The sequence below is a fragment of the Hippocampus bargibanti genome, linkage group LG17 (genome assembly GCF_051943395.1).
Source record: "Hippocampus bargibanti isolate YZ-2025 linkage group LG17, ASM5194339v1, whole genome shotgun sequence".
Lineage (NCBI taxonomy): Eukaryota > Metazoa > Chordata > Actinopteri > Syngnathiformes > Syngnathidae > Hippocampus > Hippocampus bargibanti.
Window position 1 is genome coordinate 16,141,785 of NC_142750.1, and position 21,519 is coordinate 16,163,303.

Consider the following 21,519-nt stretch of genomic DNA (forward strand, 5'->3'; position numbering starts at 1 on the left):
GATGTGGACGGATTTAGCAGAGTAGTGAGAGTACAGTAGTAGAATGCTGAGATGACACCCTTAGAAGCTGAGGATGACAACTAGGTTGATTCTTTGAGATATTTGTAGTCATTAAAACGTTTTAAATTGTAAGATCCGAATGCCCGAATGTGTTTATTTCTAAATTACGTTCCTCGATGCGGTGCTGCAAACAAAGACGGGAACGCTCGGTTCGGTTTACCTCCTGAGAGTGGCTGTTGATGCAGGGTTTGCCTTGTTTTAGTCGAAGGCAGTACTCATACATGTCCTGGATGGACTGGACAACACTCGCCGAGCTCTCCCTCATCTCTCCGATGGTGTCTGCAGCGTCAATCAGGTCCCGGTAACGCTCCCCCACCATCTGCCTCAGTTCCTCCTTTTTCTGTTCAATTTCCCCGCGGACTTGCTGCTCAATGCCGCGGATATCATCGGTGCTGTAGCGTTCGAACAGAAGCACCGGATCCTTTATATCCGATATCCGTAGAGACGATGCCGGTGTATCTGTCATTGCTACTCCAAAAACAACTTCACACTGCTACTTGGACCTGTAAATCAGAGAATGAGAATAACACTTCCGGTTTATAGGTCAGCAAATTACTGCCTCGACTCACAAAATCGAAGTCAAGTGAGCCGCCACTTCGATTGACAACACTACATTACGGTAGTCTGCGGCGAGGGAGCGAGCGAGCGGCGTGGGCCAAGTTCAAAATAAAAGTGTCACAACGCGTGCATGCCCGGCAGTGGTTTGGATGTAAATAAACAAAATAATATGTCAAACAAGCGGCTTCTGGGCTGTCGGGTAAGGATCACGTTCACATAGGAAGAATAAGAACTCTCAGAACAGTGCCATGACGCGTTGTCAAGTGTAGAGAGAAAAATTAGTTTTAATAATAATAATAATAATAATAATAATAATAATAATAATAATAATAATAATAATAATAATAATAAAAGTCAAATGAACCCCATCACAGTTGAGTGCATGCTTGTAAAACAAGCAGTTTCTGGGCTGTCGGGTAAGAATCACGTTCACCTCGGAAGAATAAGAATGAATGAAGAAGTGGAGAATTAAAAAGTAGTTGTAATATTAATAATAATAATAATAATAAACCCCATCACAGTTGAGTAAATGCTGCCATTATTTTTCATCAAAATTTAAACATTTCTAACGGGAACATCATCGATATCCTATGTTTCCACTTTTCAGAGACCTTCTATTCCAAAATAAAACATCAGATCTGTATCAGAGTGGTCTGGATAGCTGGGGTTCTCTAGTTTTCCCCAGTGTTGATTTGGTCCAGGGCTATCGAAGATTTTTTTTCCTTTAGAAGTTTTAAAAGATTGATTAAAAATAAAATAATGTCAGCATGCACTCTGAGGGTGTTTATTATTATTATTGGATTGGATTGGATTTGCCTTTCCAATCCAATAATAATAATAATAAACACCCTCAGAGTTAGTCAGATTATTATTATTATTATTATTATTATTATTATTATTATTATTATTATTATTATTATTATTATTATTATTATTATTATAGGGAGAATAAGAAATCTCAGAACAGGTGAACGATGATCCTTGCCCGACAGCCAAGAAACCGCTTGTTTTACTTTTTTAATTATTTACATGAAGTCATTGTGATTGTTTTATTTCGAAGGTGGCCCACGCCTCTCGCGCGACGCAGACTACCGTAATGCACAGTGTTGTCAATTGAAGTGGCGACTTACTTGACTTCGATTTTGCAAGTTGAGGCTGGCTTGACCGCAGTAGCAAATTTATCGTACAGTCGTTCCAAATATTGCGTTCAGGCAACGTGGTTTGTACGATTTTATTGCATACGTTTCATTTCATTGATGTAAGGTCCAAATGTTTGTGTAAATAATTGCTATGTTTTTATATTTGTTTGTAGTTCTACGGTGGTGGTGTCGTTGTTGATTCATCGTGCAAGTGAAATCACAAATAATTAACCATCGGTACAAAGAACCGGAGTACTCTGTTTCGAATGGATGCACAGTAGAACACTTTGCCCGGTTTCTGTCTGAAATGGAAGTCTTTGATCTTCGTTTTTTTTTATCTTTCCTTGCTAAACAGCGATAAAAAAGCATGTCCATTCTTGCCGTCCTCTCAGTAAAATGAAACTTAAATAACGAAGCGCGGAAAGTAAAACCTTTACCGGAAGTGACAACAACCCAACGTAATGTAAAGACAAATAAAGTACAGCCATCTGCTGGTCAACTATGGGATAGCAGTCATAAACAAATGTATCAGCAGCATTTACACTTAGTATGGATGTGAGGCGCCTGGTCTCAACACTGGTATGGTACACAGATAACACTTTTTTTCGCTTGTGCTGTGACACTCCGTCTAAGAGGCATGAGGTGTTGTGTATTCCAAAAATATGAAACTATTTAATGTTGAAAATGCAAACAGGTACGGTGAACAAGCAGCAGTTAAGGATAGGCGACAGACTGTTTTAGTTCTCGTATATTAAGGTGCAGAGGCTGAGGTTTTGACAGGTGATTGCCGTAACGTGACGAACACGTTGAAGTATGATACCAACCACCATGTGAAGCCCTCGTCTATGGTTATTTCCACATCGGAATCAATGCAATTTGTTTCGCATAATTGCTGTGATTTTAAATGCTTAGAGCAGTTGATGTACTGTTTAAGCATAAATTACATGCCTTTATAGTGGGGGCGAAAACGGGGACAGTGTTGACCTAACTAACATAGTTTTGCGGCCACCGTATCGCACCGTGTAATATTTGTAATTGTTGAAATATTTTTTTGCCTTTTCTTCCACGTATGTTGTGCCACAGTAATCCCAAACTTCATTTTAAATAACGGACTGCTGGTTAAAGATTTACTGCTATAAATTTCTTTGCGGAAGCAGAGGCGGAGTTTATGGCGTCAAACAGGTGAATCGGGTCCAACTTTTAACACGGAAGTAAATACAACAAAACAAGCGACACTGACTGGTAAGCAGACATCTCCTGCAAATAAGGACAGATTGCATTTATATGTTGTATACTTTGCATAACTATAAATTTAAGTATATTACAATTAATTCAAATCTTTCAATTGCGTGTTTTTTTTTTTTTGTTCATTGAAAGTAGTTCCGATCGAATAGCGGTCTCCACGAATGAACTGCGCTGATAGCCAACTGTTACATGTCAAATTTATTTTTAATTGTAATTTGGGGACGTTTTCTCTAGTCTATAATATTACAAAATCCCAGATTCAAAAGTATAGTGACTTGTGTTTTAAATATATGCAAGGCAACCGGTCTTCAGAAAATATTATAACCACGAGGCCAACTCCTTCATTCAGTTTTTGGCGACTGAAAATATTTTGGTTAGAAATAAAAAGGTGACTCAGGCAAAAGATTACAATTTCACACAGGTATATCTGGCGTTTCCTGTTTTGGGCACATGTCGCGCACAAATGGGACTGCAAGGGTAAAACTTTGAAGCGTTGTTGAAGTAGGCGTTGTCCTGGTGTCCAATTATATTCAGTTGTAATTTTAAAAATGTATTAATGTGTTCTAATTTAGATCTTAGAGTTTTCAGAAACGTTCTCAACCTGTTGCTGAACCTCATATTTCAGACATATTAAGTACATTGCTGTCTTACATATTATCACATAATGTGCTTGAGGTGAAACAAGGTTATATTTAAATGAATTAACAACGACACCACCACCGTAGAACTACAAACAAGTATAAAAACATAGCAATTATTTACACAAACATTTGGACCTTACATCAATGAAATGAAACGTATGCAATAAAATCGTACAAACCACGTTGCCTGATGTTGAGAAAGTTAGATTGTATCCTCATTTTATGTAATGCTGTAATACTGAACTGATCTGGCAACCTAGCCACGACGGGACATCACGTGACTTGACAGCGATAAAAGCCAGTTTGTGGGTATGTGTTGGACTTCTCGTACGACGATGAACGCAGCGGTTGCTGTCTGTGCTTCGGCAAATAAATATCCTACTTGTATGATCTAAACAAGAGGACTTTCTCGACTCTTTATTCTCCCAAATGCATCGCGAAAGCGCTGAAGATCTCAACAGGTTATGGGCCCAGGAGACGTTTGGGAGATAAAGTGAAGCCAGAAGTGTATCCACACTTGAAAGAGCGGTGAGCAAACGAGGCTATCGCTAACCGGCTAAACAGCGGTCAAGATGGATCAAGGAAGGGCAAGCAGGCACCTTCGACTGGCATTCGACGGAGATGAAGATAAGTACGAGATATGGGAAACAAAAATGCTCGGACATTTTCATTTATTGGGACTAAAGAAGACCGTGCTAAGCGAGCCGGCGACGAGTTCCGATATGGCTACGGATGCAGAGAAAAATGCCGATGCGTATGCCGAATTGATAAATATGCTTGATGACAAGAGCCTCTCACTAATAATGAGAGATGCACCTGATGATGGAAGAAAATCTTTGAAGATATTGAGAGAATATTATGCCGGGAAAGGAAAACCACGGATAATAAATCTGTACACCACGCTCACGTCGCTTCAAAAGAGGAACGATGAAAGTGTTACAGACTATATCATCAAAGCCGAAACCGCCATCACAGCACTCCGAAATGCAGGTGAAACTTTGGGAGATGGACTACTTGTTGCCATGGTATTAAAAGGACTACCAGCAAGTTTCAAGCCATTCACAATCCATGTAGCGCATTCAAATGATGAAATCAAGTTTGCAGATTTCAAGACGAAGCTACGGAGTTTTGAGGCCACTGAGAAATTGAACACTGAGTCAGGGGACAGTGTGATGCAGACACAGGGTCGGAGTGGACGACAAACCACCAAAACCAACACCCGTGACCAGCACGGTGATGACACAAGCATAGTGTGTTTCAAGTGTGGTATCAAAGGCCACATAGCAAGAGAATGTCGACAGAAGACATGGTGCAGTCATTGCAAAAGCAAGACACATAAAGACGCAACGTGCAGGCGTAAGGACAAGGACAGACGAGATGACGCCAGTAAAGCGTCAGAAGACGGCGACACCGACATCGTGCTCAAGATGAAGGACGGCGAGGCCAGATCCAGGGAGCAGTTGGGTCGCGACATCAGAGAGAGAGGATTGATGGTGGACACAGGAGCCACTTCGCATATCATCACTGATGTGAACATGTTCAAGAATTTCGACAGCACGTTCAAACCGGAAAGACACCGCGTGGAGCTGGCGGACGGCACACAATGCAGCGGAGTCGCACATAAAAGGGGAGATGCTGAGGTCTCTTTGATTGACATCAAAGGACAAAGACATAAAGCAACGCTGAGAGACGCTTTATACATTCCTTCATACCCCCAAGACATTTTCTCTGTAAAGAAGGCAACCACCAACGGGGCAACAGTGATATTTAAAGAAGGTAAAAATTCACTGATTACGAAAGGTGGGACAAAATATGGTATACATGTGTATGGAAAGTTGTACTATTTGCATATTGAGAAAGAGACACAGATAAATGAAACAGATGAAAACACATATTATGGCATGAGATTACAGCCTAAGACTAGTGAGGTCTTTCAGGAGCCTAATAAAAGAGCCCAAGAGTCATGTGTACAAGACAGGGATGCACGCAAAAGTGCAGTCACAGAGCCAAATGAACATAACCTCACACGACAAAGTGACACAAATGATGAACCTGAAAATAGAAGGTATCCTACTAGGGAAAGAAAGAAACCTAGTCACTTTGATGATTTTGTGATTGAGTACAGCGATAACGATGGGGCACACACCACAGTAGACTACTGTTACAGAGCTGTGTGTGGTGTTCCGCAAACATATGCAGAGGCAATGAGATCAAATAATTCTCAAGAATGGGCAAAAGCCATGGATGAGGAAATTCAGTCATTAAATGACAACACATTTACTGCAACAACCCTACCAGCGGGCAAGAAAACAGTGGGGGGTAAATGGGTATATGCTATCAAACGTGATGTAGATGTCAGAGACAAATATAAAGCACGATTTGTAGCAAAGGGCAAGAGCCAGGTGGAAAACATAGACTATGGAGAGACATTTTCACCAACAGCCAATCAAACAGGTATAAGAGTGGTGCTTCAAAAAGCAACTCTGGAAAATGGAGAAAAGAATGATGGTCTAGTTTACAAACTAGAAAAATCACTTTACGGTTTCAAGCAATCTGGCCGAAACGGGAACAAGGTCTTACATGATTATTTAACCGATAATGAGTATAAGCAAAACCCAGGTGATTATTGTATGTATGCCAAAGAGTCAAGAAGTGACAAGGTAATCAAAATCATATGGGATGGTGATTTCATTATTGATGACTACCAAACAATTGTGTTTAAATGTGAAATGTGTAAGACAGAGTTCACATGTGTAAGACAGAGTTCACATTGTTCTGTTTATCTTGGTTTACATTACAGCAAACTGAGTATAAGTGGGGGTGTTGAGAAAGTTAGATTGTATCCTCATTTTATGTAATGCTGTAATACTGAACTGATCTGGCAACCTAGCCACGACGGGACATCACGTGACTTGACAGCGATAAAAGCCAGTTTGTGGGTATGTGTTGGACTTCTCGTACGACGATGAACGCAGCGGTTGCTGTCTGTGCTTCGGCAAATAAATATCCTACTTGTATGATCTAAACAAGAGGACTTTCTCGACTCTTTATTCTCCCAAATGCATCGCGAAAGCGCTGAAGATCTCAACACCTGAACGCAATATTTGGAACGACTGTACGATAAATTTGCTACTGCGGTCAAGCCAGCCTCAACTTGCAAAATCGAAGTCAAGTAAGTCGCCACTTCAATTGACAACACTGTGCATTACGGTAGTCTGCGGCGCGCGAGAGGCGTGGGCCACCTTCGAAATAAAACAATCACAATGAGTTCATGTAAATAACTAAAAAAGTAAAACAAGCGGTTTCTTGGCTGTCAGGCAAGGATCATCGTTCACCTGTTCTGAGATTTCTTATTCTCCCTATAGGGAGAATAAGAAATCTCAGAACAGTGCCATGACGCGTTCTCAAATAATAATAATAATAATAATAATAATAATAATCTGACTAACTCTGAGGGTGTTTATTATTATTATTATTGGATTGGAAAGGCAAATCCAATCCAATCCAATAATAATAAACACCCTCAGAGTGCATGCTGACATTATTTTATTTTTAATCAATCTTTTAAAACTTCTAAAGGAAAAAAAATCTTCGATAGCCCTCGACCAAATCAACACTGGGGAAAACTAGAGAACCCCAGCTATCCAGACCACTCTGATACAGATCTGATGTTTTATTTTGGAATAGAAGGTCTCTGAAAAGTGGAAACATAGGATATCGATGATGTTCCCGTTAGAAATGTTTAAATTTTGATGAAAAATAATGGCAGCATTTACTCAACTGTGATGGGGTTTATTATTATTATTATTATTAAAAATATAAATAAATGTTTACTTGCTTCTCTGATTAACAAATCTAATACATATTTGTTGACCTGTGTATATGGTCTACTTTTATGAATGAATACAGAAATCTTAGAAGGCTAAAACCGGAGGATTTAGAAAATGTTGAATTCGTTCATTCATGGCTCAAAGCAATTATTGTACAGTGATGCCTCGGTTTACGAATGCTTCAGCTAAATTCGCTAGATGAGGAATAAGCGGTACGGAAAATGAGATGAGATGAAATAATCTTGGCATACAAACTAGTTTTCGGGAAACATACGGAGCGCCACAATGGCTGGTGGACTAGTTTTTGGTGGAAGAACACCAAACCACACAATCGAACAGCGCTACCGTGGCGGGCGGACAAGTTTTCCACACCCACTTTCTTTCTCAGTGCAGACGTGGTTTGTCATCAAGTGGTTACTTTTGCTTTTTTGGGACAGAAAAAGACCCCCACCACAAGGGTACAGTTTATTTATTTAATTACAATACAATAGCACATTTATTATACATAGAATAAGGTATATTTTGGATTGGATTGGATTGGATTTGCCTTTATTAGTCTTGCAGTGGAGAAATTTACATTTCACAGCAGCAAAGTGATGAAAGGAATGAAAGTAGAAAAACAAAATACATGAGCTCCCGGAAAGGCAGCCACTCCCGCGGCGCCGTCTTGAAGTCAAAAGAAGACAGGAACGAGGAAGCTAACTCTGGTTAGCTTCCTCGTTCGCCTCCGCTGGTGCTCGACTGCTCTGCTCCGTTGGAAATGGGATGATTTGTCCGCTGGGAATTTGTGTAAACTTCTGTATGCCTATTGCCGCAATTTAGCTGCAACACAACGATTCCATCGCATTATTTATGTAGTTTTCCTTCCAATTTCGCGATCAACATGGTTTTTTTCAGACGAAAAAAAGTACCCAAAATGCATTGTGTGTCGCTTTCTCAGTCAGGGGCGTACCAAATGTGACGTCACGTCGGGCATCGTCATCAACTCGAAAACAAGACTTCACGAATATTCAGCGCGAGTCTTAATAAGTAAACTATAGCTATATGCAGTGGAATTTTTGTAAAACGCGCTCAGTAGATTTGAAGTGATTTTACAAATTATGGACGCAACTTGTCCCGAAGTGTCGGTTGTCCTTTAAATTCTTAAGCTGAGGTTCACTGTATATGTATGTATATGTGTGTGTGTGTGTGTGTGTGTGTGTGTGTGTGTGTGTGTGTGTGTGTGTGTGTGTGTGTGTGTGTGTGTGCGTGTGTGCGCGCGCGTTTGTGTGTGTATGTGCGCCTGTATGTGCGCGTGTGTGTGTGTGTGTGCGTGTGTGTGTGTGTGTGTGTGTGTGTGTGTGTGTGTGTGTGTGTGTGTGCGCGTGTGCGTGTGCGTGTGCCTGTCTGTGTATATGCATATATGTATGTTTCTTTTTCTTCAAGACAATCATTACCATGGGACAAAGAAACACCAAGGAGGACTTTGAGAGTCAGTTCAATGATGTGATTTCCAGGCTGGAGTCCAAACAATTTTTCCAGTCTAACTGGGACATTGGCTTTGCCGTCGTCTTCTTGGTCTTCATTGGTAAGTAACTATAATAAATGTTGATACAGCCATGTTTCCTCTGACAAAATAGACATGGAATAACCCTCAAGATTCTGAGCCCATACTTCTAATGACTATTTGGTTATTTTCACCATGGAGTGTATGTGGTGACCCCTGAAAGCCAAAAAGAAAGGAAGAAGAGGTGTATATATTGTAAAAATATTTCCTCACCGATGGTGGACCCAGGAGTACTTTCACCATTCACAAATTAATTTTCTCATTTGGCACGAGATACTGTCAGGTGTGCCGTATGCCTGTGCGGTCTATCAATTTGCTGTGACTGGAGTCCAGCCAATCGTACGATACGATGCAATGACTCTCTACAGTGTTATTTTTCAATATTAAAAAAAACTTATCGTCACAATAAAACACTTCATTTTTAAAATAGTTTTTTTCCACATTTTAGGCGGAGGTGTGCTTCTGGATTTTTGGAATGAAAGAAACCTGTCAAAAAAAGAAAGAAAAACATTGCCATACATCAGGGGTCAGGAACCTTTTTGACTAAGAGAGCCATAAAAGTAAACTATTTAGACGTTTAGATATTTAGACAGAGACGCACGTGCTGCCACTTTTCAAGGAAATGTCAGAACGTATTATTTAAAATAACTTTGTGACTATACTCACCGTTAACATGAATGGTTTTCCGTTCCTCATGATTGGTAAAAATCCAGCCAAACGATCGGAATGAAAGTCAACTTGCCGGGTCCATACGCGAGGTTACTGCTAGCTAGGCTACACACGGCTCATTAGCTTCCACATTTGCTATGCAACGTATTTCTCACAGAAGTATATTGATGCTAACGTTAACATATGGCTGGTTAACATTCGACTGTTTCATCGATGGTATTGTTTCATTGCAAATTAGAATCAGAACCTTTTCTCTCCACAAAGGCAAATCCTCCAGTGCATTCAAGCTGAAATGTACTTTTTTTTACTCGTCGGGCTCATTTAAAAGGGCGTTTACCTGTTTCAACTGACGGCCAGTATCATCCAATCAAAATTGCGCTTTCCGCCAACCTAGGTCAGTGTCATCCAATCAAAATTGCGCTTTCTGCCAAATGCAGCCCCCACAGAAAATGAACAGAAAAAGCGAGAATATGTATTTCAACTTATCGGCGAACCATATGCAATCATCAAAAGAGCCATATATGGCTCGCAAGCCATAGGTTCCCGACCCCTGCCATACATGATCGAGATAGCTTAATTGAGCTCACATACTGCCCTTTCCCACTTCATGAGTATGCCAAATATTTTTGATTTCAAATGACAAACCTGATACTTCAATATTACTACAGTTTTGTCCAGTTTATTTTTTGTGAACACATGCACAAAATATATTTATTCTGATTGTTTTACTGTTCAGCACTGTTATGCTGGCCTTGAAGGCTATTTGATGACAATTGGGAAAAAAAGATCTTATATACATACATGCACTAAAAAATATACATTACAGGATTTGCTATTATTATTTTTATTTTTTTACTTTATGTTACCTCCGAGTTGAGTGAATGCTGGCGCATGTGGCTGCCACTGCTCACCCGCAGAAAAAAATATCCTATGACTGTAAAGTGTCCTTGAGAGTTTTGAAAGGCGCTTATAAAGGAAATGTATTATTATTATTATTATTATTATTAGATTCAAATGTGGTGGAAGTTGTGTGGCTTTTCAAATTTCTACTTCTTTGGTTACACTGCAAAGTTTGACTCAGGTGAATTTTTGATGTTGTGCTGCCGTGCATGGTGGTAGGTTTGATTATGCTACTGGTACTTGTGGTCCTCATCCGCTGCTGTTGCTGCTATGATGAGAAGGTAAAAACACACAGAGAGCATGCGTGGTGTGGGTCTGTCACGCACATGGTGTACGTTTGAACAGTGCCTATGATTTTGATGCATGCTGAATTATGTGTTTGATTTGGAGATACGTATGTGGGTCAAGGGGATGTTGAATTGTGTTCTATTCTAACAGCCTAAACGTCGCAAGATTGGCAGAGAGAACACAAGTTTGGAACCTTGACAGCCAAATGAACAACTCGACCTTGAGTTTGCACCAACTGATGCACTTGACATTTCAAAATAATAATTACGTTTCTTTTAACATCCACCTTTTTCTTGTTGTGATTTTATAACCGATTATTGCACCTACTGTGAACTAGTCCTACTATATGTTTACAGTTAGCTATGATTGCACTTTATTTGATTGGATTTTTGTGTACAATAACATGGAATCGAATGTCTGAAACTATGTTTAATAAAAAATAAAGGTGATGAATGTTGGTTTATTCTTACTCTTTAGTACAGCGATTCACCACTACTTCGCAGCTCACTTATAGAGGGTTCAGTGCATCGCTGATTTTTTTTTTTTTAGTAAAAAAAACCGTTCAGGAACGAAAACTGCCAAATGACTCACAGGTTTTGTACATGCCTGTAGCTTGATTGGTTCCCAGCACTTACATCGACCAATGACAGCATGATATCCCATGATTTACAGCCATGTGGATTGGCTGTGCGTCTTCTCAGCCCCGCCCAGCAGCCCCCTCCGTCTAATCATGTGGGTTACTGTTTGATCAGTCTATTGCACAGGTGTCAAAGTCAAGGCCCGCGGGCCAAATCCGGCCCGCCACATCATTTTTTTCGGCCCGCGAAAGCAAATCAAACTTGTTAAATTCCATGATGATTGCTAAAATCTGAGCCAAAATGTCATATTTTTGGATGTCAACCACAATAAAAGTCATTATTCTTGACTTCAGATTTGAAAACCAGTTATTCATTAATTTGCTGTGTGCTCAAATGTAATATTTGACTGGATTTAAACATTCTAATGGGTTCCCCAAATTCATAACGGCCCTCGAGAGGAAACCATAACTACAATGTGGCCCGCGGCAAAAAATGACTTTGACACTCCTGGTCTATTGACTCTATTCAAATGCTTGCCTTGATCAGTGCTTGCCATTTAGTGTATGTGTCCACGTGTGTGCGTGCGCACGCACACGTGCGTGTGTATGTCATTAGGGGAAGTGTTCGAGAGAGAAAGAGATTGGGTTTGTTTGAAATAAGCTGCACATATCTCGGAAAGAAAGGTACAAAGCAACACTTGTCTCAGAGCCTCCTTAATTGTCTAAACATAAAGCTTTGTTTTCAGTGTATGGGTCAGGGAGCAGATGTGGAATATGTGTCGGAGTTGTGTTTTTGCAGGCACTAGGGAGTCGAGGGGTCTGCTGATTCGTATCACCAAAAGGAGAGGAAAAGTTACGACCTGACCAAGGCTGAAGGAAGGAGGTGAAGGGATACAACATAAACCAACGCTATCTTGGCAAAGGCAACTGGAGCCGTCTCCGCGACATCCCGCCAGAAGGATGACGACATCAGAAGAGAGGGATCCAATCCACTGCTGATTTCTTTGTTTGAGCCAAATTTGAATATGCATGTGGTACAGCTTTAAATCTGGGCTGCTCAGTTGAAGTCTTTGTCTTTCGTCTCTCTTACTGATTTGGGGCACACGAATATTTTCTGTGTCAGGGAGCTGAGACCCAGAATTCTGCATTCAATCAATTTGTTAGGAATAAATCATCTGTGAGTAACTTGCCGGCTTCTTTGGTGATCTCTCTCACAAAGAACATGCCAATTGTTAGGTTACAACGTTGCTCAATTAGGCAAATATTTAATTCCGTTCATAATATTTACAATTTTAAAGATAACCGTAAAATGCTAATATTAGCCTGTAATATTTGAACCTAACAAAACTTATGACAAAAAGTTACCGGACACCAGGGCAGACAACTCTGAAAAGTTGCCTGCCCGGCCATAAAGTTGCCTGCCCCATTTTTCACAACTCGAAACACAATAAGATGACCAATCGCAAAAAAAACAAAAAACATTGTTGCAAAATATTAAGCATTTTTTTATTAATGCTCCCTTGCTGATGATTTTGTTCCAGTTGTTGTTGGTCCATACACTGTAGTGATGTGTCGTTCGCGAACGAGCCGGTTCTTAGAGCCTGATCTACAAAGTGAACAAAGAAAGCCATCTCCCAACAAGGAGCTGGAAATGGGAGCCATTTTTTTTGTGACCTCCCTTCCCCGGCCCCAGTCTTCGGTCAAAGTCGCACGTAATTGGTCAAGATCCGTGGTAGAGGAGGGAGGGGAGAATTACAGACACAAAAAGAATCATACCAGAATCATATATGGCAAAGAACGTGCTGCAGTCCAAGAACAGGTCAAAAAAGTCAAAGCTATAACGACTGACTGCTGGACATCCCGAACCACGACATTCTACTTGTCACTTACATGCCACAAATTTCCAAGTGGGGACCTGTCTGCTGGATTGTTTTGAGTTCAATAAAAGACAAATTTCTGAGAATTTAGCAGAGGAGCTGGGGAGGTACAGTGGGGCCTCAGTTTACGAACACATTGCCTTATGAATTTTTCGGCTTACGGAAAATTAAACCTTGGAACCTTGGAATATGCACTACTTTTCGGGATACACATGGCTGGCGGAGTAATCTTTGGCGGACCGGACAGCGCCCCAGCCGGCCTACCTTTCCACACCCCCTTTCACTGAGTGCACACGTCGATCGTCTTCACCTATTTTTTACAGATACTTTTGCATTCATGGGAACGAAACAGACCCCACCACAGGCTCGTGTTCAGCTGAAGAAGACACAAAACAAAATTACAGTCAAGGAGAAGAAGGAGATCATTGAGAAACACGAACGAGGTGTGCGTTTGTCTGATTTAACAGCCCAGTACCAATATGTTAAGTTGCGTGTGTTGCTAAAGTTTCCGTGCTGTCAAAGCAATGGTCTGGGGCAATAGAAGAGGTTGAAAAACTTCTGTTGATTTGAATTAACGAAAAGCAGCTAGCCGGCGACAGCTATCCGAGAAAGCACGGCTAATTCACTCTGATATCGTCATGCGGCAACCTGGAAGTTCGCTGTTTATTGATACAAGGGAACATTCCTCGAAATGGTGAAAGAAGGCTACGTTCCTCAGCAAGTATTTAATGCAGATGAGACCGGCCTTTTTTGGAAAAAGATGCCTAACCCGACTGCCTAACACAGGAAGAGAAGTCTGAACCCCATTCCATCAAGCCATCAACGACCATCACAAAGGTAAACAAAATGACTTTATTTTACAGTACAGTTTATTTCTTTACAGTCCGTATGGAACGTGACTCCTTTCAAATAGCAATTCTCTCCGACCTGCCACTCCATTCCATCAAGCCATCAACGACCATCACAAAGGTAAATAAAACAACTTTATTATACAGTGCAGTGTATTTCTTTCATTACATTACAATAGCACATTTATTATACATAGAATAAGGCAGTGTTTTCCAACCTTTTTCAAGCCAAGGCACATTTCTTCCGTTGAAATTATCTCGGGGCACACCCCCAGCTGAAAATGTGGGCAAAAAAGTATTAACTGTTAATGTATGCTTTTTTTCACATGTTTTTATTATATTATTAATAATTAACAATATACCAGCCACAGCATACACAAAACACATAATGTGCAACACAATATGACAGGTTATAACATATTGTTAATATATATATATATATATATATATATTAAATACATTATATATATATATATATATATATATATATATACATATATATATATATATATATATATAAAACAATATGTTATATTGGTAATATAAGCTTATTTTTAAACGCTGAATAATGATGTTATATTATAACAGGATTTAACTAAACACAAAGAAAAAAGTATTTTATAATCTTTCATATTTATATTTACTCAGTGTGAAACCTGGGCCTGTTTGGATGAACAGAGAGCTGATATCCTGGCCGGGATGGATAAAAGACACACACGAAGCTCTTCCTCCACAGCTCTCAGTCTTTCTCTGTCTTTTGTTTTGACTGCAGTCAGGCTTGAAGCTCACCTCACACAGATATGTTGTGGAAAATGGGAGCAATGTCAAAATAGCTTTGTTAGCCATCATGGAGAACTCCTTGGCAGCTGCCAACCAAAAACTGTCCAAAGGTAGATCAGCAAGGGTTAGCGTGAGGCCACAATCTTGTCTCAGTTCAGTTAGTTCCTCCTGCTCCTGTAAAGACATGTTTATTCCAACAGCTGATGCTGAGCTGAATGGGTCCCTAACCCAGCCAAGGTGCTCCGTGGAGGCTAAAGAGAAATGAAATGTCATCTTCCCCTCAAGAGTTTTCAGATGTTTCACTATTAACTCACACAGTGCAATTGTATTGACATCTTGCCATTTATTGGTGAGTGGGAACATTTCGAGATTGCCCCTTTCCACATGTTGCTGCCAGAGGTGCACCTTTGAACAAAAACCATTTATTTTATCTGAACTTGTAAGCAGATTTTCATTTCGACCTTGCGTGTGTTCAGTTCATTGAGACGATGAAAAATATCTTCCAGGAAAATTGCCTGTTTCCCCGTTTGTTCACGCTGGCGAACAAAGTATTCCACATTTTTATTTTGGACTGAGGGGTGTTTCGTTTGGTGATGGCGTTTAAGCTTGCTTGGGACCATAGCGCTGTTGGAGAGCTTTTCACCACAGACCAAGCACAATGGAGTCGGTGCCGCTGCATCTCCGGTAAAAGTAAATCCAAATGAAACAGCTTTTCGTTGTATTGCCTCGCGGCAGAAACTTTGCTCGACGTCACTGACTTTTTTCCACCTCCATCCATACTCGGGCCTCCATTTGGGTCCGGGTTTTGTCCAGGGTCCACTTCTGAGTCAGCATTTTTCCTCTTCAAAAACCTCTCCATTACTTTCACCGTCGTCCCGCTGTCCACAATCTGCACTTGCCGCGCTATCCATGCGTCACTAATTCACTTGTCTCAAAGCGAATTACTGACACACAACTACCCGCTGTTGCCACCTGCTGGTATGGAAGAGTACGACATGTTTACTCTGCCAGGCGCTAGAAAGCACAGGCACACAAATCGGATAATTTCTCGCGGCACACCTGACGATATCTCGCGGCACAGTGGTGCCGAATAAACGGTAAACCACACTTCTATACGTACTGTTTGTTCATGAGTGATGGGAATTCCGGCTCTTTTCACAGAGCCGGTTCTTTTGGCTCGGCTCACTAAATGGCTCCTCATTTTTTTGTTGCTTAAATTAATTAAGTACCAAAAAATCATGTAAAATTGTGTGAAAATGAATTACCGATCTAAAAAATACACTATAAGAAAGAACTTTATTTATATGGCTTTATTTATGTGCAGAGAGCATCCACTAACTTTGAATTTCCCTGTGGTCACTCTGGTCTGATGATCAGCTGTCACTAATTTGCTTTTCATATTAATAATGCTATAATACTAACTAGTAAAATGACAACAATAATAATAATAATAGCATCATGTGATAACATTTGCCCATTGTACCTGTCTACACTGAACTCCAGTGACCTGCTCTAATTGCTCCAAAACAGTGCATGCGTCCTGTGGTACAGTGGGATCTTGGCTTACGCACTTAATTGGTTCCCAGACATAGTGTGTAAGGCGAAACGAGTGCATCCCAAAAATGTATTTCCCATAGGAAACCATTAAAATGAGAATAATCCGTTCCCAATAATCCGTTAAAAATATAATTTTCAACTAAATAAGCCTTAAAACTACAAACATTATACCTTATTCCAGTGTTTTTTAACCAGTGTGCACCAGACACAGTTATTTGACATCTCAAAGTACAAATAATGAAATGCTTCTTAACTCTCTTATGTCTACACACACACTAGTTTAGGAGCATTTCATTATTTGGACTCTGAGATGTAAAACATCTGTCATGGTCAACCTTGCGTAGGGCAGTCTACAGTTGTATTTTCCATTTGTGTCTACAATTGATTTCATGGTTATTATCCATTCATTCAATTTTCTATATCACTTATTCTCCTAATGGTTTCGGGTATGGTGCAATTTTCAGTTTGACCCAAAGGTTTGAAGTTGATATGTCATGTAATGTTGCAAATATTTGCACTGTTCAAACAAAAGCAGTTTTTTTTCTACTTGAATTGTATTCTATTTATATCAGTGGTCTCAAACACGCGGCCCGCGGGTAGCACCTTCCTCTGTCTGAATGTTGTATGACCTTGGTTGGACCTGACGCAGAACAGTTCCTTTCTGTGACCATGTGTCTGTTTTGTCTTTGTACCGTACTTGGTCACCGGTGTGTAGTTCAGGTAGGTTCCGTGTTCCTCTGTCATGGTAGAACTTTTGTTTTTGTTTCTGTTGTTCTTTGATCTTCCTCACTTTCTCCCCTTCCTTTGTCTTCAGCAGGTTTTCCGGGATTGGTAAGTTGGATCTCAGCACGCGTCCCATGAGTAGCTGGGCCGGGGACATACCACACTCGAGCGCCGTTGTGCGATACACCAGCAAGCTCTGGTAGAAATCCGTTCCACTGTCTGTTGCCTTGTACATCAGTCTTTTCACAGTCTTGACAGAACTTTCCACCAAGCCATTGGATTGTGGAAAATGTGGACTTGAGGTTATGTGTTTAAAGTCCCACTCCTTTGCAAATTTTCTGAACTTCTCATTGGCGAATTGTGGACCGTTATCAGAAAACACTTGGTTTGCAATCCCGTTTCTAGCAAATATGGCCTTCATGCATGTTATCACTGCTTCTGCTGTTGTAGCTTGCAGTCTGCAAACTTCTGGATACAGGGAGTAGTAGTCTGTGACCAAAAGATAATCTTTACCTTGACACGAAAACAGGTCAGCACCCACCTTCTGGTATGGTCTTTCTGGTGCTTGGTGTGGGTGTAGTGGCTCTGCCGGTTGATTTGCTTGATATTTGAGGCAAATTGTACATCTCGACACTTGATCTGTGATGTCTTGATTCATTCTAGGCCAGAACATCAGTTGTCGTGCTCTTTTCTTGCACTTTTCAATTCCAAGATGTCCTTCATGGATCTTTTTGAGCATTTCACTTCTCAAAGTCTTTGGAATGACAATCTTACTGCCTTTGTATATGATGTCATCCACTACAGATAACTCCATCCTGTAGTTCCAATATTCTGCTGCGTCTGGTGAACAATTTTGTTTCACTTCGGGCCATCCATTTTTGATGATTTGTTTCAATTGTTTCAGTGTCTCATCCTTGTTTGTTTCCATCCGTATAATCTCCATCTTTGCATCTGCAACTGGCAATGCACTGGTGATCATGTGTACGTAAGCTTCGACTTCTTCATCCAGTTTAGCCTTCGAGTGCTCCTTCGGGTCAACAGCTCTGGATAGAGTGTCAGCTGTATACATCAGTTTTCCAGGGGTGTATGCGACCTTCAGTGAGTAACGTTGTAGCCTGATCATCATTCGCTGTATACGGAGTGGACAGTCATTTAGTGGCTTTTGAAACAATGCTATTAAGGGCTTGTGATCAGTCTCCACGCTGATTTCTTGTCCTGACACAAATTGATGAAATCTCTCACAGGCATACGTAATGCTGAGCAGTTCTTTTTCAATTTGTGCATAACGTGTTTCCGGATCCGTCATCGAACGCGATGCATATGCTACGGGTTGCCAGCCTTCATGTTTTTGTAGAAGTACTGCACCAAGCCCACTCTGTGATGCATCCGATGATATTTTGATTGGTTTTTCTGGATCATAGAATTTCAGTACTGGTTCCTCTGTGAGCAGCTTCCTCAGTTCATTCCATGCCTTTTCATGCTCATGATTCCATTGCCATTCTATCTTCTTCTCAGTTAGTTGTCTCAGTGGGGCCATCTTTTCTGACAGGTTGGGTATAAATTTTCCCATGAAAGTGATCATCCCATTAAACCGTTGCACATCTTTTTTGCATTGTGGCCTTGGCATGTTTTCTATAGCAGACACTTTTCGTGGGTCTGGTCTGATACCTTCACTGCTTAGGATATCTCCCAGAAATGTCAATTCTGTTGTACCTAGCTGACCCAGGCATATTCTGAGTTTTCCATTCTTTTTCTCTACGACAACGAGGGAACTCACCCATTCAGTCGGCTCATCAATTTTCTTTATCACATGCCTGCTCTCCATGTTGTCCAATTCTGATTTTAGCTGCTTTTGAAGAGCAAAGGGGACTTTCCTGCATGGATGTATCACTGGTGGCACACTTTTGTCCACTCTGATTGTGTGTTCTCCTGGTAGGCAGCCTAACCCTTGAAACAAGTCTTTGTACTGCTCCATCAGTTGATCATATGCTGTCTCTTTTTGTCTATCCACAACAAAAACTCTCTTCACTAGGTGTAGTCTCTCACATGCCGACAATCCTAGTAGACCCTGCACATCCCTTGGAACTATGATGAAAGATAGCTTATGTAATTGGCCTTTATGTGTCACATTCACAATGCATTTTCCTTTCATTGGTATGACTGAACCCGCATAAGCTGTTACTTTCATATTTGCTTTATGTATTTTTGGTCTCGGCCTGATCTTCATGAAATCAGTCTCTGAAATGACATTCACATTGGCTCCAGTATCCAATTTGAATTTTAGATGAATGTTGTTCACTTTTAGCGTAGTGATCCAATCTCTTTCTTCTCTTTCATCTTTTACAGCATTCACATAAAGTTCCTCCACTTCATAATGATCATCTACTGCATCTACCTTGCCTTTCATGTCTTGGTTCCTGCAGCAACGAGCATAGTGATTTGCTTTGTCGCAGTTTTTACATATTTTCCCATATGCTGGACATTGCTTTGGGGGATGTTGCGTACCACAACGAGTACAAGATTTTTGTTTGAGTATCCTATTTTTGTTGGGTTTTCTCACTCTTGCTTTGATCTCAGCAGTCTTGTTTTTGTTGAATCTGTGTGCATTTCTTTCCACTGCATCCACGTTGCAGCTAGAATCATTTAGCAACTCTTTAGCCTGTGATTTAACAGTGTCAGCGGCTCTACACAGTGCTAAGGCTTTTTCCAGGTCCAGATCTGATTCTCTGAGTAGCCTTTCTCTCAGTTTATTATCTGTAATGCCACACACTATTCTGTCTTTGATCAGTGATTCTGTTAATCCACCGAACTCACATGTCTTTGATCTGTTTCTCAGCTCATTTGCATATTGGTCAATAGTTTCTCCAACTGTCTGCCAACTGCGGCCCCCAAATGAATATTTTGCGGCCCACCTTGATATGAAAGATTAATGTTAGTGTGGCCCGCCTGATTGATATGAATGAAACTTATGTGTGGAGCTGAACAAACCGCTGATCAAACCATGGAACAAACCACCATTTTGGAGCTACAAAGGGAATGTAATCACAGATTTGCAGACTTTTGACGCACAAAGCCACATTTCAAATTTTTGCAGACCCATTCTCTTTTGAGTTGCAAGATGCCCCTCCTGTGTTCCAAATGGAGCTCTGTGACCTACAGTGCCACTCTGCACTCAAAGCCAAGTTCAGGAATGTGAATGGAGAAGCAGAAAAGCTTGGGCAATGTTTGAGAGAGTTAACCCCCAGCTTCCCTGAACTTTCTCGAATGTTCAAGCGGGCCATGTGTCTTTTTGGGAGCACATATGTGAGAAGCACTTCTCCACCTTGAACTTCAATAAGTCCAAGTACAGGTCCAGACTTACTGATGAGCATCTTCAAGCCCTACTAAGAGTCTCCACTGCCTCCTCCCTCAAGCCAAATGAACGTGTATTTTTTAAAAAAAGATTGTGAGATCTTGCATTCTTTGAGAGATCTCGCAAAGAATGCAAGATCTTGCAAAGTATTGCGAGATCTCACAGTTTTTTTTTCTTCTATGTCCCCTTAGGGGCTCCGTACTATTTGATGACAAAATATTGTATTGTATTAAACAGATATAAATCTAAGAACCAAGGTTACTCGTTATTCCCTCCCTCCGATGTTTGTCGTTGGCTGCCTTCAAATGACTGTTCTTGCGACCCACAATGCTTCGTACCAAAATAAAGTTTCATATTAAAAGGTGTAACACAAATGTTTGTTCGTACTGACTTAGTGTGATGATAATATATCAATATGCATATCACGGGTTGTCGTTTACACTGTAAAAATAAACAGATTATGGTTAGAGAGACAGACCGTCATTTAAAATTGTATGGCTGGCAATAATGAAGTCCGTTTCAATGCATAGTCGGCAGTTCACCTTTGTTTCTCTTCAAATCGTATAAATCTTTCTCCTTTTACTAACGATTTCCGTGTGGGGGAACAACTATAGATTATTCAAAATTTGTTATGCCGTGCATGAAAGGAGTTCCCTATACTTGTGAAAAACATAAAACCAGGTCACAGCAACAGAAATAGGTCTTCGGAAGGAATCAACAACCCAGTCATTTTGCTTTATATACAGTGAGACCTTGGCTTACGAGCTTAATTGGTTCCCAGACAGAGTGTGTAAGGCGAAAAGTGTGTATCCCAAAAAACCTTTTCCCATAGGAAACCATTAAAATGAGAATAATCCGTTCCCACGTTTCCATAAAATAGAATTTTCAACTAAATAATCCTTAAAACTACACACAACATACCTTATTCT

General features: G+C 40.5%; 2 protein-coding genes and 1 non-coding gene across 6 annotated transcripts in view; 2 read left to right on the forward strand and 1 right to left on the reverse strand.

Moving 5' to 3' along the window:
• Positions 1–632, reverse strand: part of cog1 (component of oligomeric golgi complex 1) — a 33,714-nt gene extending 33,082 nt beyond the window's left edge. For both annotated transcript variants that reach the window (XM_089018008.1, XM_089018009.1), the window contains exon 1: positions 221–632. In XM_089018008.1, coding sequence (XP_088874134.1) covers positions 221–526 — 306 coding nt within the window. In that variant the 5' untranslated portion in view covers positions 527–632. The remainder of the gene's footprint in view (positions 1–220) is intronic.
• A 1,129-nt stretch (positions 633–1,761) lies between these two features.
• smim22 (small integral membrane protein 22) lies at positions 1,762–11,325 on the forward strand. 3 transcript variants are annotated; one of them, XM_089019074.1, is made up of 4 exons: positions 1,762–1,837; positions 8,899–9,040; positions 10,808–10,869; positions 11,027–11,325. In XM_089019074.1, exons 2-4 carry the CDS (start codon positions 8,911–8,913, stop codon positions 11,072–11,074), a joined length of 240 nt encoding a protein of 79 aa, XP_088875200.1. In that variant the 5' UTR covers positions 1,762–1,837; positions 8,899–8,910; the 3' UTR covers positions 11,075–11,325. The 3 variants fall into 3 exon arrangements, with proteins under 3 accessions (XP_088875200.1, XP_088875199.1, XP_088875201.1); XM_089019073.1 differs by lacking the exon at positions 1,762–1,837 and adding an exon at positions 2,843–2,999; XM_089019075.1 differs by lacking the exon at positions 1,762–1,837 and adding an exon at positions 6,670–6,815.
• A 9,803-nt stretch (positions 11,326–21,128) lies between these two features.
• On the forward strand, positions 21,129–21,239 carry LOC148885989 (U5 spliceosomal RNA). Its single transcript, XR_016118164.1, has one exon. It is a non-coding gene; the product is annotated as a U5 spliceosomal RNA (small nuclear RNA).
• Positions 21,240–21,519: the final 280 nt, after the last annotated feature.

Bases quoted from the DNA above. Each gene is read 5' to 3' on its own strand.
- smim22 (XM_089019074.1), top strand. From the start codon at position 8,911: ATGGGACAAAGAAACACCAAGGAGGACTTTGAGAGTCAGTTCAATGAT. The intron at 9,041-10,807 runs GTAAGTAACTAT...GCATGGTGGTAG, and splicing joins CGTCTTCTTGGTCTTCATTG to GTTTGATTATGCTACTGGTA. The intron at 10,870-11,026 runs GTAAAAACACAC...CTATTCTAACAG, and splicing joins GTTGCTGCTATGATGAGAAG to CCTAAACGTCGCAAGATTGG.